At 47.8% G+C, this 14,254-nt stretch overlaps 1 protein-coding gene across 4 annotated transcripts in view; it reads right to left on the bottom strand.

Annotated features, from left to right (window-relative positions):
• The window catches only part of Adra1a (adrenoceptor alpha 1A), a 109,361-nt gene extending 99,258 nt beyond the window's left edge, over positions 1-10,103 (bottom strand). For 3 of the 4 annotated variants that reach the window (XM_041665513.1, XM_041665497.1, XM_041665522.1), the window contains exons 1-2: positions 9,849-10,103; positions 6,998-8,465 (exon numbers count right to left, since the gene is read on the bottom strand). In XM_041665513.1, coding sequence (XP_041521447.1) covers positions 6,998-7,880 — 883 coding nt within the window. In that variant the 5' untranslated portion in view covers positions 7,881-8,465; positions 9,849-10,103. Of the gene's footprint in view, positions 1-6,997; positions 8,466-8,957; positions 8,982-9,848 lie in introns of those variants that run through there. The other variant, XM_041665503.1, reaches the window with a different exon arrangement.
• Between the last annotated feature and the right edge of the window lie 4,151 nt (positions 10,104-14,254).

The following is a 14,254-nucleotide window of genomic DNA, read 5'->3' as shown; positions in this document are numbered from 1 at the left end:
GATTCTTTGCACATTCTGTTGGTTTGTTTGAGATAAGGTATCACGTAGCCCAGGCTGGCCCTTGAACTCATTATATAGGGGACTTGAACTGCTGAACCTCCTGAACCTCCAGCCTGCACCTCTGAGTGCTGTGATTCCAGGTGGGCCCCACATGCCTGGTTGATTCACGCTGTATAAGCATGATACCACTGGAGCCGCATCCCCAGCTATATGGATCTTGGCTCAAAGGTGGGCCATTCTGTGAGAGGATTTTAGCCCTCAATGCCTAGGAGCACCTAGTCCACCGCATGGGTTTTGAAGGTATCATCTACAGCCACTTCCTAGCACTGTGTACAGTTTGGGGTTGTTCATGTGTCCGTCTCATTCTGGAAGCTGGAAACTTGCAGGAAGGAACAAAAAGGACCTTGAGTGTCATACAAAGCACAGCTCACAAGAAATTCTTGCAGTAGATAAAAGAGGGAGGCTACTTGGCACACCCATGATCCATACTTGGCAAGAAAACTCCCATAGTCCTCCATCCCTGTATGGAGTCACTCCTCCCATACCAAGACACCCCATCTGCTTCTCTCTCCTTTGGACTAAGGTGGGTCGGGTCTCCTCACTTGCTTTGATCCAGAAAGAGGACCAGTGGTGCTGGGCCCGAGGTGGATGCATTTTGTTCCACAGAGGCCTGGTGGGTAATGCACCATCATGGAGACACAGTCCCACTGTGAGAAACTCGATTTAGAAAGTTGGAGGAAGGGAGGCCACCATGAAGGTCAGCCAGTGCTGACCACCAGCCAAGCCGGGTTCTGACTTACATTACAGACTCATATGCAGTTACATACAGTAACATACAGTTACTGCTGCCCTGTGCCACTGTGCGCTGGGGTGGTGTGTGATGTAATAGGTGTACCTGAAATACTGCTCTTGTGTCATAGAGCAGGATTAGATTGCCTTCACAATGCTGTCTCTAAGACTTCAAACTTTTCTGTAATAACCAGGGGCCTGGTCCCACATTACCTACAGGGAAGCAATGATTGACACCTCTTCCCTGGGCACCTGCTGAGGAACCAGTCATTATGTGACAATTAGAAGCCCTGCTACGCATCAGTGCTTTCTCTTTGCTATATTGTTAGCTGTCTGAAGCTTTTGCTACATATTTAATTGTTCTGACTTCCAGGGATTTATTATTATTATCTCCAGTGATTCTCCAGTTCACCTAAAACATAACAGATCATTTATAGAATTTTATCAAGTAAACAAATCGTTTTCGCCAGCTCTTCCTTCACCCCGGCATCTCAGCTTAGAACACACACCTGCATCACTGCCCTGTATGATTTCTGTCTTCTGGGGAGCACAATTCTCAAATGCCCTCTGCCCATGGAAATCAAAACCCAACCCATTTATTGTTTCCTTTAATGCAGAAGCAAGGGTGTGGGTCCAAAGGCAATGTCAGGCATTGTATTGAAATACGGTGCTATACACAGAATTCAGACATGTAACTATATGTTTGATAAATGGTGCCCCCTCTTGCTTTCCAGTGCTCTCTCCTTCTCATAGCTCCAGGGACATCCACCATCCATGGCAACAGTCAGACCCCCATGGCAACAGCCATATGTCAACACGCCCATGATGATTTGTTGTTCGCACGAATCCTAATAAGAGCAGCAATTGGTGCCATTTGCTCTGAGCTAGGCACTACAGGGAAAGATGGTTTGTATGGCGTCTGCTGTTTTATGGAAAAGAGAGCTAAGTCTCAGGCCTCAGGAAGCAGTAGGTGACAGACGAGGGGTCAAGTACCGAAGACGATATCATGCAGCTGCTGGACCTTTCCTCGGGGACAGGCTCCAGCCGTCCTTCCTTTCCACAGCTGAAGGCTGACGCCTCCCTAGCCTCTCCACTCATCTCTCTCAACACTCACTTTTTACCAGCTGCCACTGCGGTGTCAGAACGGCTGATAGCAGCCCCCAGCGTGACCTCCCTCAGCGAGTTTCAACCAAGCAACTGACTTGCAAAAAAAAAAAAAAAAGAAGGAATGAAAGAAAGAAAGAAAGACAGGCAGACAGACACAGGGCAAGCAAGACTTATGTTTGAAAGCAGTTCAGCAGGATTCTCACAGGCCATTACACTATTTATCTCAGCATGCATCCCAGGCTGGGCGGGGAGAAGCTTGGGGGGAAGAGGACTTGTCTTAGCAATGCCAGAGTGACAAAGCCTCCTCCTGGTCTCCAGGAGGACTTTCAAAAGACAGGGTCTTTACACAGTCCAGGCTATTCTCTAAGTCACTGTAATTTGAGTGGAGAGGAGTGGAGGGTGACCTTGAACTCTTGGTCTTCCGGCCACCACCTGCCAAGTGCTAAGACCACAGGTATGGGCCATCACACCTGAGTGGTCAGGAGCCTCTGGTGATGAAACAGAATCCACTCTTTTGTTTTTCTTTAGACAGTTTGCTCATGGGTGCTTCACTTCTCAGATCAGCACGCCCCCTTCCCTTTGGCTTCAGTTTTGTTTCTGGTCTTTTTACTCTCGAGTTGCCTGGTGCAGATGGATGCTCTCCTCTCTCAGGGTTTGATAACATAATGGCATATTTATTTTTCTGTTCGCATTTTGTGTGAAAAATGCACTTAAGGCTGCTAATGAAAACAAAAATAACATCTCACTGATGGCCCAGCTGAAATGGCGCTGTCTTAAGAACCTGCTCCATCAGCGGTGGTATTCTAGAAGCTTCTGCAGTGATTTCCAGCTGAATACAATTGCTAAATCCCTCTGAGCATCAGTTGCTCAGGCCCATGTCAATTACTCACTGTGTTTTTTTAGCTAGCTTATCAGGCCCTGGAAAGCAAGGGTGTGCTATATGTAGCTTTCTTTGCTTTAGTATTTGGGACTTATCACCTGTTCATATCCCCTGGGAGAAGCATCTTCATATTCCTTTGGTGCTAAGAGGAAATTGCCAATCACATATTGGTGAGTTTAGGTCTCCTACCTCATCAAGCCGTCTACTGACACACTGTTAACTACAGGTTCTCCGTTTTCCTCTTGACTTTGTTGTCTTTTCATTTTTCATTTTTTTTTAAATCATGAGTCCCTCTGTCCTAAGATCTTTATCCAAGCAGTATCAACTCCTTGAGAATACAGAGTCCAGGAGAAGACTCTTCTAAGTCCCAGGCATCCACCTGCCCTTCAGGACACCAGAGCCTAGGTCATTACGCCCCATCTCCTTTAGAGCCCCGATTACCAAAACAAACCTGAGGATCCAGGTATCCATCATCACTGACTCTTTCCCCCATCCACTCTGTGTGGTCAGGTCATGAACAGAGTCCATGTTCATCCCTTGCACATGCACCGTCTTTACCCTGTTCCCTAGAACTCATATCGATCCTCGGCCACACTCCTGTAGCCTCCAGCCACTTAGCTCTGGGAGAGATTGTGTAGCCTTCTTCCCTGCCCTGTTTCATATTCATGATCATAAATTCCAAATAGGCCCTTGGGACTTTAGCACCTTGACTAAATTTTTATAATATACCGACTCTCATTCCTAAGATATTTCATGTCTTTTCTTTGCTTCTCAACAGACACATTCCTTATTCCTTTTTCTCTCTGCTTAGGCTCCCTGGGGCCATGGAAGCGTTCCAAAGAGATCTCTAATGTTCTTCACTCCTTCTTGCTAGGGTGCTCATGTCCCTGGGCTTCTTCGTCATTTCCTTGTCTTGGACACTTTCTGCTCTTGCCTGTGCCTTTGGTGTCCTGCTCTATCCAATCATTCCCATCAGAATATCAACATCATAGTCTATGTTCCACCTCTGAGAATTGCCTCTGGATCTCTCAAGCAACACCCGTCCCCATCTCCCCTCTAGCAATGTTCTTACTAAGAGTTGACTATTTTCCCTCATCCCACTCCATCTTCCATTCTTCCCGAAGATGCACAGCTGGACTTTTGTTCCCATCACCTTACTGAAGTTATCAACCTCACCTGACCACTGTCCATCATTTAGGACCGCCTCATCACCAAGGCTACCGCTGGTGTAGGTGTGTCCTCTACCCAGGAGCTGTGTGTGACACAATCGACTCTTCTTGTTTGTGTTGTTGTTGTTTGTTTGTTTTTGTTGTTGTTGTTGGGGGGTAGTTTCTCTGCAACAGCCCTGGCCACGCTGGAACTCACTCTGTAGACCAGGATATTTTTGTTTTTAAATATTTTTCTTCTGCCTTGGGGGTTCCACATTCTCCTAATTTTCCTCCTACCTCATATGCCATACTCCTCCTCTCTCCTGTCTGCTTTCCTCCCTGCCTGGTACCTCTAGGGCTCAGTTCTTCTCTGTCTTTTCTCTGGATGCCTCCTCTCTGGCAGATCTCCCTGTGCCTCTTACCCACGCATGTGTCCAAGTTTTTACTTTTAGCCCATCTCCCCTCCAAGCTCCAAGTTCACATGTCCACTAGCCACCTGGCAACCTGGCAGAGACTCGGGTGTCTAATAGACATTCCCAGCATAGTGGGAAAGCAATGCTCTGATATTCCCCTTTCTCTAGCCCCTCCCTGCTCTCTCTCTGTCTCTGTCTCTATCTCTCTCTTTCTCTCTCTCTCCTGTCTCTGTCAAATACATTACCATTTACCTAGTTATTCGGGTTCTGAGCCTAGAAAGCACACTTGAATGATTTCTCATTTTGCTCTTCCACATGCACAAATTTGTCAGCTCCGCTTTTTAAAAAAAAATTATTTATTTATTTATTTATTTATTTATTTATTATGTATACAATGTTCCTTCTGTATGTATGCCTGCAGGCCAGAAGAGGGCACCAGACCTTGTTACAGATGGTTGTGAGCCACCATGTGGTTGCTGAGAATTGAACTCAGGCAATGCTCTTAACTGCTGAGCCATCTCTCCATCCCCCATCAGCTCGGCTTTTGAAGGAAGAGCCCAGTGTGCTCACTCCTCACTGCCTCTCCTTGCACAGTACACCAGAGTCCCAGGCCTCAAGACCCCTCTCCTAGACCTTTCTAAAGCCTCCTCGCTGGTCTCCTTGTTTCCACACTCCCTTGCAATCGGCCATTCTTCACCCAGCCACCACAATAATCATTACAAATGATAAAGATAAGCCACTCAGTTGCTAAAACCCCTCCAATGGCTTCCAACCATAAACACACAAGCATGCAACTTTTACTTGAGCAAAAAGACCCCTCATGATGTGACCTCATCTGCCCTCAGCCTCTTTTTGCGCTTGCCTCTTGCCCTTGCTTGAGCAGACGAGGTTTTCTCATCTTTGTACCCACTGTTCCCTCTGCCAACCGGCTCTTCCTTCCTGATTTCACAAGCTTAGCTGAGTCAGCGCTCTGCTTCAATATCCCTACACTGCATAAAATTTCCCAGACTACCTGTTCCATCCTCCTTATGCTACCTGTCTGACAGCATTTAGTAATCCTTAACTTCTTAGGGCATATTTGCACACATCTATTTCATGGGCAAGGGCTTTCTGCCTTGTTCACCCTTAGCGGCTAAAACAAGGGTTCAGCCAGCATTTGAGTAAGCAGGTACAACAATAATATTGTACTCTCAAGGAGGCAGAAAGAGGAGGCGTGTGGGAAGAGAAGTAAGCAGAGAAGCTAAAGAGTGTCCTCCAATAAACTCAAAGCTCCAGCATCCTTCCAGGAGAAAAGTCAGGAACCGTGGACAGGCAGGCACAAAGAAGGCCATATTGTGAGTCAGCCTCCCTGGTAGCCCTGTTCTACTGAATCCCATAACAACAGAAATCCAGTATCCCCACTGTCTCAAAATGTAGCTACTGGTCCTGGCTGGTTGTTGAGCGCTTGAGAAGTGGCTCGTGGTACTGAGAGACAGAAACTGGGGATAATTTAAATTCAATCCACATTTAAACAGCTGTACATGGCTGGTTGCTATATCATTCGATAGAGCTTGAAAAGCATCATGTGGGGCGAGATGGTCGTTGCTGAAAAGTCTGATCAGTATCTGGGGCACAGTTGAAACTCAAAAGTTAGACCTATTATTCTCCCACAGTGTTGCAATATATGCTGCTGTAATTGATACTGGCCTCCAAGGAACTTTAGAGGGATTGTGTTATTAATGTTTTTCGCTATGATTTTGTGTTTGTGAGAGTTCGTGGTAACCAGACCGTGAGTCTGTGTTTTAGCTTACAAACTAAAAATAGCAAAGAAGTGCTTTGGGATTGCATCGATGGCCTTTCGGAGACAGGGGACTGTTCCCAGTGGGTTGGGTTGTGGATACTTAGGAGGGGCTAATTAATTTCGACAACAGCTAATTTTGCATCTGCAAAAATTGGATTTGCAGAATTATCGTCCCTTTTTCAAGCTGTCATCCGCCACTTCCGGGATGATTCTGGCGAAGAGCGAGGGCTGTTTTCAAACTTGCGGCTAAAAATGAAAGAGTGCTTGCTTACTGGATTGTTATGGTGGGTTCTTTAAGGTTTTAATGGTGTTTGGATGTAAAACAGCAATAAGGACCACCATTTCTGTTGTCATGGTGGGTCACCATGTTCTCCATACTCTCTTCCAGAACAAAGCGGAAAGCAAAATGAGCAGCCAGAGCCTATGCAGACACTATAACTAACTATAACTAACACCGTGAAATGAACCACCTAACCCAATCCTGCTGCCACACATCTGTCAAGAATAAGCACAGTGGAAATTTTCAAGCCAATAGGACTTACTTCCCCACCCATAGCGGACGGAGCACAAGCAGTCTGCTTTGGGGACTCTAAAGGAGTGACTGACTTTAAATTAAACAGGCTTAAAGGCATTAAGAAAAGTTGACACTCTTGCTAAAGAGACCAATGAATCTGTAGTAGCCAGGAGCCTTCTTTACTAGAGCTGACAAAGTGACCTAGCACCCACTGCAAAGGCTACTGGAGTAGAGAGAGGGAAAACTCTAATTCCCAGGAGGAAGTCCTGTGCGCTTTGAGATGCAGACCAGCCCTTTCCTCCCTAGTCTCCCACGGAGACTCCCCCTCCCCCGTAAATGTTAAGCTGTGGCGCTGAGAACACTCACCGATGGGCATCACTAGGAAGAAAGGCAGCCAGCAGAGGACGAAGCAGCCCACCACGATGCCCAGCGTCTTGGCCGCTTTCTTTTCTCGGGAAAACTTGAGCAGCCTCACGGAGAAGTGAGTCTTATTCTTGGCACTGTGCACCCCGCCGCCTCCTGCTGGGACATTTTTCCGGTGGATGCGGAGCGTCACTTGCTCCGAGTCCGACTTGTCGGTCTTGAGGCCGGACTTGAGGCCCCGGCTTTCCCTCTTAGCCACCACGTAGACTCGACAGTACATAACCAGGATGATGGCCAGCGGCACGTAGAAAGAGCCCAGCGCGGAGAACAGCACGTAGCCGGGCTCCTCGTTGATCTGACAGATGGTCTCATCCTCAGGCGCAGGCTGCCTCCAGCCGAACAAGGGTCCGATGGAGATGACCAGGGAAAGAGCCCAGACACAAAACAGAGCCCTGACGCCCCTCCTCTGGGTCACAATGGTGGGATAGCGCAGCGGGTAGCTCACACCAATGTATCGGTCAATGGAGATGATGCAGAGGCCCATGATGGACGCTGTGCAACACAGGACGTCCACCGCTGCCCAGATGTTACAGAAGACCCTGCCAAAGGCCCAGTAGCCCAGGATCTCAAAGATGGCCGAGAAGGGCAGCACTGTGGAGGTGAGGAGAAGGTCTGCCACCGCCAGGTTGACAATGTAGTAGTGAGTCACCGAGTGCAGATGCCGATGACAGGCCACCGAGAGGATCACTAAGATGTTCCCCAACACCCCGAATATGATGAGTCCCCCTAAGATCACCCCGAGCAGAATGGCCTTAGAAATGTTCACTGGTGCTGGTGGGTGGGTGCAGTTGGAGCCTTCGGAAACATTTTCAGCGAGAAGCACCATGGTCCCAGGGAGGGGGGCAAGGTCCGGCTCTGGACGGCCACCCTCTGGTGGGGGTGGGGTGGGGGAAGTGAGGAAGCCAAGTCAAACAACCTCAGCTTGGGGGAATCCTGCCAGCTGGGTTGGGCTGGGGGAGCTAGAGAACACACCTGTTGGAAACCACCCTGGGCAGCCCTGGAAACCCTCAGAGGGCCACACTGAGTCACAGAGCATTAACGGTGACATGGCCAGGGGCGCTCTGGGCTGCTGGGGACACTTTCCCTACCCGAGGCTTGCAGCCAGGTTCAAGGGGACATGCTGAGAATGCAGTCTCAGAGATTACAGGAGTTCGCTTTTCTGCGTGGTCTGATCCATCCTGTGCATTCGCATGTAAATTAGAAATTCACAAGTCTATTGCCAGTCTTTGCGGAAAGAGGAATTAAGTGTGGCTCAGCCTTCGAAGCTCAAAGGCAGGGACCCTGGGCAACTGGGCGCTGCCATTGGCCGGTAGATACTCTTAGCTTGGCCGGCTGCTCTGGCGAGGTGGCATGGGTCTGAAATATTTGCTGAGACCGAAGTGGCCCTGGAACTTCGTTTATCTGAATCCAACTGAAAATACAAAAGTGCAAAGAAAAAGGCAGACAGTGAGCCAGGCGCCCTAGACAGCCAGGCCCTGCTGAGCTCGCCCAGTAACCAGACTCCTGCTGGGAGCCCGCTGCTCTGCAGTCCGGGAGTGGCTTTGGGCGGCCTTGACACAGGCGATGAGGGGAACACAGGAGGGTTAAGATCGTGTATTATATCCCCCTCCTCAATCCTCCCCAGTCCTCCCCTCTGGGAAGCTGCCTTCGAGTGCTTCACCTCTCCATCAATGGCCAATTTCAATACCCCAAACAAAACCACACCACCACCACCAATAATAATAAATTAAAATAAAATCAAAACAACCTTCCCACCTCAAATAATGGCAACAAAACCCCAAGCTGCAGTAGCGGAAAGCTGGATTTCGTGAGCCAGAATGAAGAACATAAAACCCCCAAACGCCCCCTCCCTGCACCACCACCCCAGCTCTACATGCTCGACTGCGGTTGCGGGTTGTCGCACAGAGGCAAGTCGGCGGAATCTGGGGGATCCTCCGAGTCGCCTTTTGAACAGGTTGCACCACAGTCACCTGGAGAGGGCAGCCTGGGAGAGCGAACCTCAGAGAGCACGGAACCGCAGGGCCACGCGCACGCTCACTCCCGCGGAATTGGCGCTCGTGGGAGCAGAGCGCGCGAGTGCCCGTCAAGCCACCTCCGAGAGAGAGCCAGGTTCCCAGCAAAGGCGATCCCCAGGACTAAACAGGGCCCTGATAGATTCAGGCAGGATCTCAAAGGGGTGCCCGCCCTAGGGATTCCAACCTCTAGCCACACCCGAGCTTCTGGGGAGCTAGGTAGGAGCGCATCACTCCTCGGACCAGGGTTTGTGAGTAGCAGTCTCTGCGGATTCCCTAAGGGTCTAAAAAAGAAAAAGCAAATCCGTGTGCCAGCAGTCGGGATGCCTGAGGTTTTCTGGGTTAGTGGTAATGATCTACCTAAATAACTCGATTTTTACAAACGACACACACCAGGAAACGTGTGTCAGGAGTGCGGGGCTTGGGGACATGCACACTTTGTCTTTTGGGGTTAAGCCCCAAGGTAGGGATCTCAGGTGAAGGCTGCTGTGAAATCACAAGTTCAAGCCTTCACAGGAGATACCCAAACCACGCCACTGCGGAACCCTCTTTCTCCCACCCGGGTCTGTAACTGGGTTAAAATGACACTTGTTAACTAGAAGGTAACTTCTCGTGGCAAATCAGGAAAACGCAGTGGTTTGGGGCGTTGGTATCAAAGCGGGTCCCAAAGCGGAGACGCGGGGCTAAGTGGAGGTCCAGCGTCAGCTGGAGGCCGGGCACACCTGCCCACCCCCACCCGGCTCTGCGGGATCCCTGCGCCCAGCACCGCCTGTGCTACTCACCTGCTGCGCGGCTGTGGAGGTCCTGGTCTGGGAAAGAGCGGACCTTCAGTCCCCGCAGCCCCAGCTGCTTCTCTGCAGCAAGGAGAGGGGCGGTCTCCAAAGACTGAGTCCCAGTCCTTAGCACCCGCTGACTCACTCACTACTGCCGAGCACCTCAAACTCCGGGCTCGCTTGGGCTTCTCTTAGATCTTTTAAAAATGAAGACTAATATCAGAGAAAAGAAAAGGCAAGTACAGCAAGCCAATAACTCCACGATCACCGGTTTGATATTCAGTTCCTGGACACCAGAAAAGAGCGGCGAGGAACTTTGCAGCTCTGGTTGACGTAGTACAGGCGGTAGCCCAGAGAGTACCGTAATCTCCAGCTGTTACCGTATTCCTCTGCGGCAACACGCACAATCTCATAAAACTCGGGGTTAGTGTCTTTCTCCTTCCTGCCTAGAAGTTGATTCATCTCTATTCTTTCCATTTCTCTGTCCAGTTCTGTATCTCTTCCCCCCTCCCCCTTTTCATTTTCTCTCCTCCCTCTCTTCACTCTTGATTCCTCTCCCTCCTTCCCTTCTCTGGGTCTACACCCATCAATGGGCTGATATATACATTAAAAAACAAACAAACAAAACCAGACACCCTTCCAAGTTTTTATTGAATAGATAATGCGTTTACAGAAATTCCCCAAAGGTTACTTTTAAAGATTTAGTCCAACCGATGGCCCGGGTTTGTTTAAGTCAGGAAGTGCATGGCTGAGGGTGAAGAATGTGTAAGTGTGTGGCATTATTTGCAGATGTTTAAAAAGTACACAAGACCAGATAAGATTCCCTAGATTTGATTGTAACAGTTTCAGGAAAATAAAGTCTACTAAAATATGACCTACCTTTCATTTGGTTGGAGAGAGTTTTTAAAATTAAATGTTCTCAAGGCAGTTTCTGCTACGATGTAGTATCTTTAAGAGTATTTGTTTCCAATTCTCAAAAGAAAATGTATCCTCAGAGAACTTCCTGTCTTACGATTTTTTTTTTAATAATTTGAGTGGCAAGCCCACACAGTCTTGTTTACTTATCTATTCCTGACTAATTCCATGGTCTGCTTAACTTAGAACTTAGAATATTAAGAACCCACAAGAGTTTTCCCAGTTTAGAACCCGTTTCCGTTGTCATCTTCTTTCTTTGTTATTGACTCCGACAGGACATATATTTTTTTTGAAGTGCTTACTAGAATCCCTGAAGTGTGGTGATGCAAAAGTGACCTTAGGAGAATATAGGGCTCAGCTGTGTGTAGCAGCTAGTCTTTGCAAGCGTGAGCGAAACTCTGGGTTGGACCACTAGAGTGCTGTGCTTCTATTCCCTCTCCTGAGCAAAAATGTGTTCATGTTCCAAAGCGGAGATGCTGAGAGAGTTTTTAAAATTGCAACATGTCACTGTGTGCAGAGACACAGCCATGGGTTGAGTTCCGGGATCCTCTACAATGAAGACCTGGTACTTAGATTTTGTTCTCCTTTGTACATAAAATCTCCCCAAGCTCATGTCTAGAGACATACTACCCACGCCTACCACATTTGATTCGATTTGACTTTCGTAGCATTTAAAGTGTGTGTAAATGGCTTGCTTCACAAACTGAATATTTGAGTCTAGAAGAAGTCTCGTGGATGCTCAGACAAGAAATGCGAGCCTTTTAAACCTTAGTCTATTAGTGACTAGGGTACAATCTTTCTAAGATCCCCTCCCCATTTGGAGGAGAATGCTCTACAATCCCTGAGGCTCACTCCCTATCAAATAAATGGGGAAGAGTTCTTCTTTGGGAATCTCGCCCCCTAGAGGGAGATCATTGTTGAGCCTTGTATCCTTCTTGCCCTACATCATGAGCCGTCAGTCATTCTCTTTAAGATTTGTTCAGTGGTAAAGAAGGGAAATGGTTTTGTCTGCAAGAAAACAAGCTCTGGAGGAAAAAAATGAATGAAGATCTTGGGAATTCTTAAACCTCTCAGCCCGACAAATGGGAGCACACCCATTTCAACCACAAGCTATGGCCCAAGCCAACAGCCACTCCCTGCAACCAAGTAGGTTGCAGCTTTTGAATGCCAATCTTTATAAAACAGACTCTCAGCACAAGCCTTCTGGTTGCTAGCCACCAATTCGTGAATGGGAAACCACTTACTTACTCTTAGGTTTTTTTTTAATCAACTCATATTTATTATACAAAATGATAGTTTTAAAATGACATTTTTATCCAAATATGTCATGCACTTTGATGATATTCACTCATTGCCTTCTCCCACTAGTTCCCCAAATCTTCTCAAATAGTCCCCATTCTATCTCCTGTTATATATTTACATGTATTACACTCATATATGTATAGAACAAGTTGCACACATGGAAGAAAATATGCACTGTTTGTCTTTCTGGGTCTAGTTTAACATGATGGTTGCCAGTTCCATATATTCCTTGCAAATGACATAATTTTGTTCATCATGGCTGGATCAAACTCCATTGTGTAACTGCACAGTTTCTTTGGCCACTGTGTGATGTGTGGCTAACATCAATGACAGACTCCCGGAAGCTATATAGAAGAGATCGTGGCCATGGAGACCCAAGGAGCAAGCCCCACCCTCTGTGAGGAGTTTCTGGGTCTTGGTTTCTCAATTTTTAAAGGGAACAATGAAACCCAGCAGGGTTGAGGGTGACGTCAAATAAAATTATTTCTCTGAAGAATGTTGCTTGTGGTCCTGATGGACTCTTATTACTAATCTTATGAATGAATTAATCTTATGAATTTTTTCCTGTACATTTTGGATTACTTTCATTTGAAATATGCACCGAACCTAACATAGGAAATGAATGCTCAGTTTGAGAATTCACTTGGGAAAATGGGGATGTTAGACTTGGACCTGCTCTTCTTCTCTTCTGCATGGGAACCCCTTAGCCCAGGCATTCTGAGAGCCCCCTGTCAGCAGTGGATCTTGACAAGTACAAACCTGTGGTGTCTGTCCAGAGAGGATGGAGACAGGTGAAATTCCTGAAGGCCAGAAAGAGAAGAATGTGTTCGAGGTTCGGGTGCCAATAAGGCACAGGGCTTTAGTTCCTTGGACACTTTCTATCAAGGAGGACTCTGGAACTGCAGAGAGTCAGAGGTGAGCCCTCTAATCCAAAAACCCCACTCGAAGACAGGCTCCTCTGGCTTCATTCTGAAGTGTGTGTGAGCAGGTGTGGTGGAGGTGGAGAAATGCCATTGATGGCGAGATTCTGGGAAAGCTTCTGGGTGATACCACTTGACTCAAGGATTGCAGGAGAAGCCAGATTTGGTTGATAGACAGAGATGTGAAAAACAGCTGGACAGAGCTGAGTCACAAGGGGTGCGTGTGTGTGTGTGTGTGTGTGTGTGTGTGTTCAAATATTCAGTAGCGTTAGAAGAAGCATTCTGATTAAAGAAGGACTGACCAATCAGCGATATCTGACACCTTTGGCTGCTAGGATTGTGTTAAGGATAAGTGAGGCTTGGAGGTTTTTTAAAAAGGCAATCCGTCAGCCTGCTTCTTAAAACAATGCACAATGGAATTAGGGCTATTTTCCAGGATTTATGGTTTGAAATGGCGGAGTGGATGGCTTCACGTTAGCAGCCACCATAGCGACCCAGCCTTATCCATCAATTCCCTTAAGGCTTAGCCAGTTAAAGCGGGAGGAAAATGAAAAGCATTGCTCAGAAGGCTGTGGATGAGGCAACAAATCACAATTCCCCAAATGAGTGTTATGTTCCAGTCCTCTGACAAGCCATGCAAACCACACAGTGCCCAGACACTGTGGGAGGAAGCTTCCTGAGATCATAATTCTGTCTTGGCCATCATTGCCCCAAACCACAGCAACCCAGGGAAATAACCTACTCAGCCTGCCATCTTCGCCTTGCAGAATGCACAGCTGGCACATGGAGTCCAATCAGCCCTTCGCTGCCCAGGCAACCTTGCTCTTGTAGAGTGCATCTGGCTTGAGCCATGTCAGTCACGTGCACTTGGTCCCTGGATCGAATGGTCCCTAGATCAAGCCTGCTAGGGCTGAGCATGTCAGACACTCCACTAACCACCCATCCTCAGTCCTCTCCACTCCGGGGCTGGATATGGAACTCCCTGCCTTCTCCATTGCCATCCCCTGCTTCCCATCACAGTCATTTCCTCAGCCACTTCCCTGCTGAATCATGCTCTCTTCTCTGCTTCTCGGATGAGTGAAAATTAATGCGCAAAATGAGCTTTTGTGAGATTGGATAGATCTTCTTGTCACAGGCATTTAAAGAAACACATCGTAGATCTGTTTACCCGGAGAGACTCTGCATGTCCGTTATCCCGTAGCCATCACAAGTGTCAAGTGTACGCCTAGGTCACCAGATAGTTGCATCTGTCTGTGTTTCATGCACATCCCAGGAGTT

The sequence above is a fragment of the Microtus oregoni genome, unplaced genomic scaffold, assembly GCF_018167655.1.
Source record: "Microtus oregoni isolate MIOR12 unplaced genomic scaffold, Mior012 000001F_ref0000356, whole genome shotgun sequence".
Classification (NCBI taxonomy): domain Eukaryota; kingdom Metazoa; phylum Chordata; class Mammalia; order Rodentia; family Cricetidae; genus Microtus; species Microtus oregoni.
This window is presented reverse-complemented; position numbering and strand designations above follow the sequence as displayed.